Genomic DNA, 2717 nt, shown 5'->3' on the forward strand with positions numbered 1-2717 from the left:
TCTGTCCTGGCAGCATCTGCCATTTAATGTGCATTGTGGTGAGCTTGATCACAGTTTGCCTGGAAACTCACATGCACCTCTTGTTAATGATGTTAATGTGGCGGCACCATGATGGCACCGTGTTTAGCACTGCTGCCTCACAGCGGCAGGAACAGGGGTTCCATTCCCGGCTTGGGTGAATGTCTGTGTGGAAACTGCACGTTGTTCACTCTCGTCATGTGTTTCCTCCGGATGCTCCGCTTTCCCATACGGTCTGAAACACGTACTGGTTAGTTCCATGGGTAATGCTAATTTCTCCCTCAGTGAACCCGAACAGGCACCAGAGTGTGGCGACTAGGGGAGTAATTTTATTTCCAATTTCTTACAGCCAACCTGATGGCGATTGTGGTCCTGTCCCGGGGAAGGTGCGGCCTCTCCAAAGGGGTCACCTGTTATATGATCACCATGGCGATCGCCGATGTCCTGGTCTGCATTTTTAATGTCACCGTGGAAGGCATCTTTCACTCTCGTTTCCCGTATTCATTCCTGTCGTACACCAGTGTGTGCAGTTTCATCTCTTTGATGCAAATATCCAGCATCCAGTGGTCCGTCTGGTCCACAACATTTTTTACTCTTGACCGTTTTGTAGCCATCTGTTGTCCAAAACTGAAATTAAAATACTGCAGCGGGAGAACTGCCACTGTGATTCTAGCAGCCGTGAGTGTACTCAGTTTTGTCATGAATATTCCGGCCTATTTCCGTTATGAGCCCCACTCTGTTGTTGCCAATGTACAGTGGGGCTGCCGCACAGTGAAAGAATACATTTCTTCACCAGCATGGATAGCTTACACGTGGGTATCTCATCTCTCAGTCCCATTATTGCCATTCCCCTTGTTGCTGCTGTTGAATTTTCTCACCGTCCGGCACATCTTGGTGACCAGTAGGTCTCGCAGGGCCCTGAAGGCTCACGGCCCTGGGGAGGCCAGCAGTGACCCCGTGTTGAAGAGCAGAAGAACGACTATCGTCCTGCTCTTCACTGTCTCCGGTAGCTCTATCATTCTGTGGATGCCAATCGTAATACTTCACCTCCTGTTCAACTTCACCGAGACAGCTACCCTCGAAGGTGCCACTTTGCTTCATGTAACAATGAGAATCACACTCCTGCTAATGTATTTCAGCACCTGTACGAACACATGCATTTATATATTGACCCAGAGGAGGTTTCGGGAAGAGATTCTAAACCTGGTGAAATTTCCATTCATTCTCCTGTGCAAATTCCTTAAGTAATTTTAGGAGAATGAAAAGCTGGATAGAGTGGACTGAGGAAAGATGTTTCGATGAGTCGGAGAGACTGAGATCCGAGCACACAACCTCAGAGTAAAGGGGTGACCCTTTAGAACTGAGATCAGGTGGATTTTCTTTAGCCAGAGGGTGGTGAATCTGTGGAACTCTGTGGAAGGCTGAGGAGGCCAGGTCATTGAGTGTTTTTAATACAGAAATAGGCAGTTCCTGATTAGTAAGGGGATCAAAGGTTGCAGGGAGAAGGCAGGGGAATGGGGTTGAGAAACGTATCAGCCATGATCGAATGGCAGAGAAGGCAGGAGGTCCGGATAGCCTGATTTTACTCCTATATCTTATGGTCTGAAGTATTGGAAGGTTGAGATGAGGGCGTTGGGGAACTAGTTGTTGTTTAATATCTCAATTGGGCCTCACCAAGTGACCAGAAGATCGAGGCAAGTCTCATTGTTCACAGCTTCTCAATCTTTCACAAAAATCTTTCATTTTGTTGAAGGAGTTTGGACGAATATTGTTGTGCTTGGCACATGTGGTTACAATTGACCAGAAACTCAACTGGACTTGCCACATCAAGACGGTGGTTACAAGAGCAGGTAAAAGGCTCGGAATACTGCAGCGATAAACTCACCCCCGCCATCCCAAAGCCTATCCACCATCTACAAGGCAGAGGTCAGGGGTGTGATGGAACATTCCCCGCTTGCCTGGATGGGTGCGGCTCCAACAACACTCAAGAAGCCTAACACCAAACAGGACAAATCTGCCCGTTGATTGGCACCATATCTAAAAGCATTCACTCCCTCCACCACCGACGCTCAGGAGCAGAAGTGTCCACCATTACAAGATGCACTGCAGCAATTCACCAAAAAATCCTGAGACAGCACCTTCCAAATCCACAACCACTTGCAGCTGGAAGGACAGGGGCATCAGGTACATGGGAACACCACCACCTGCAAGTTCCCCTCCAAGCCACTCAGCATCCTGACTTTTAAATATATCGCCGTTCCTTCACAGTCACTGGATCAAAATCCTGGAATTCCCTCCCGAACGGCATTGTGGGTGAATCCACAGCATGTGGACTGCAGTGATTCAAGAAGGCATCTCACCGCCACCTTCTCTCGGTCAACTTGGAATGGACAATAAATGCTGGCCCAGCCAGTGACACCGAACTGTTAAAATTCATTTGTGGGACATACATGCATTGTCAATGCTAAATTCCCCAGAGTGCGGCCAATTGGGGATTATAACAGTAAGTTCATTGCAGTGTTAATGTGCAATGAACTTACTGTTATAATCTATTTGTGACACTAATAGTGTCACAAATAGCACTATTTGTGCTATTTGTGACACTAATAAATAAACTGCAAAAGTATTTTAACTGAATAAACACAGATTCGATTGGAGTTAATGTGATTGTTTTTTGAACTGAATCGCAAGGTTTTCCT

General features: G+C 47.0%; 1 protein-coding gene across 1 annotated transcript; it reads left to right on the forward strand.

Moving 5' to 3' along the window:
* Window positions 1-375: 375 nt before the first annotated feature.
* Window positions 376-1266, forward strand: LOC144497652 (putative G-protein coupled receptor 139). The gene has a single exon (XM_078219094.1). It carries the CDS (start codon window positions 376-378, stop codon window positions 1264-1266), a length of 891 nt encoding a protein of 296 aa, XP_078075220.1.
* Window positions 1267-2717: the final 1451 nt, after the last annotated feature.

The sequence above is a fragment of the Mustelus asterias genome, chromosome 8 (assembly GCF_964213995.1).
Source record: "Mustelus asterias chromosome 8, sMusAst1.hap1.1, whole genome shotgun sequence".
Taxonomy (NCBI): domain Eukaryota; kingdom Metazoa; phylum Chordata; class Chondrichthyes; order Carcharhiniformes; family Triakidae; genus Mustelus; species Mustelus asterias.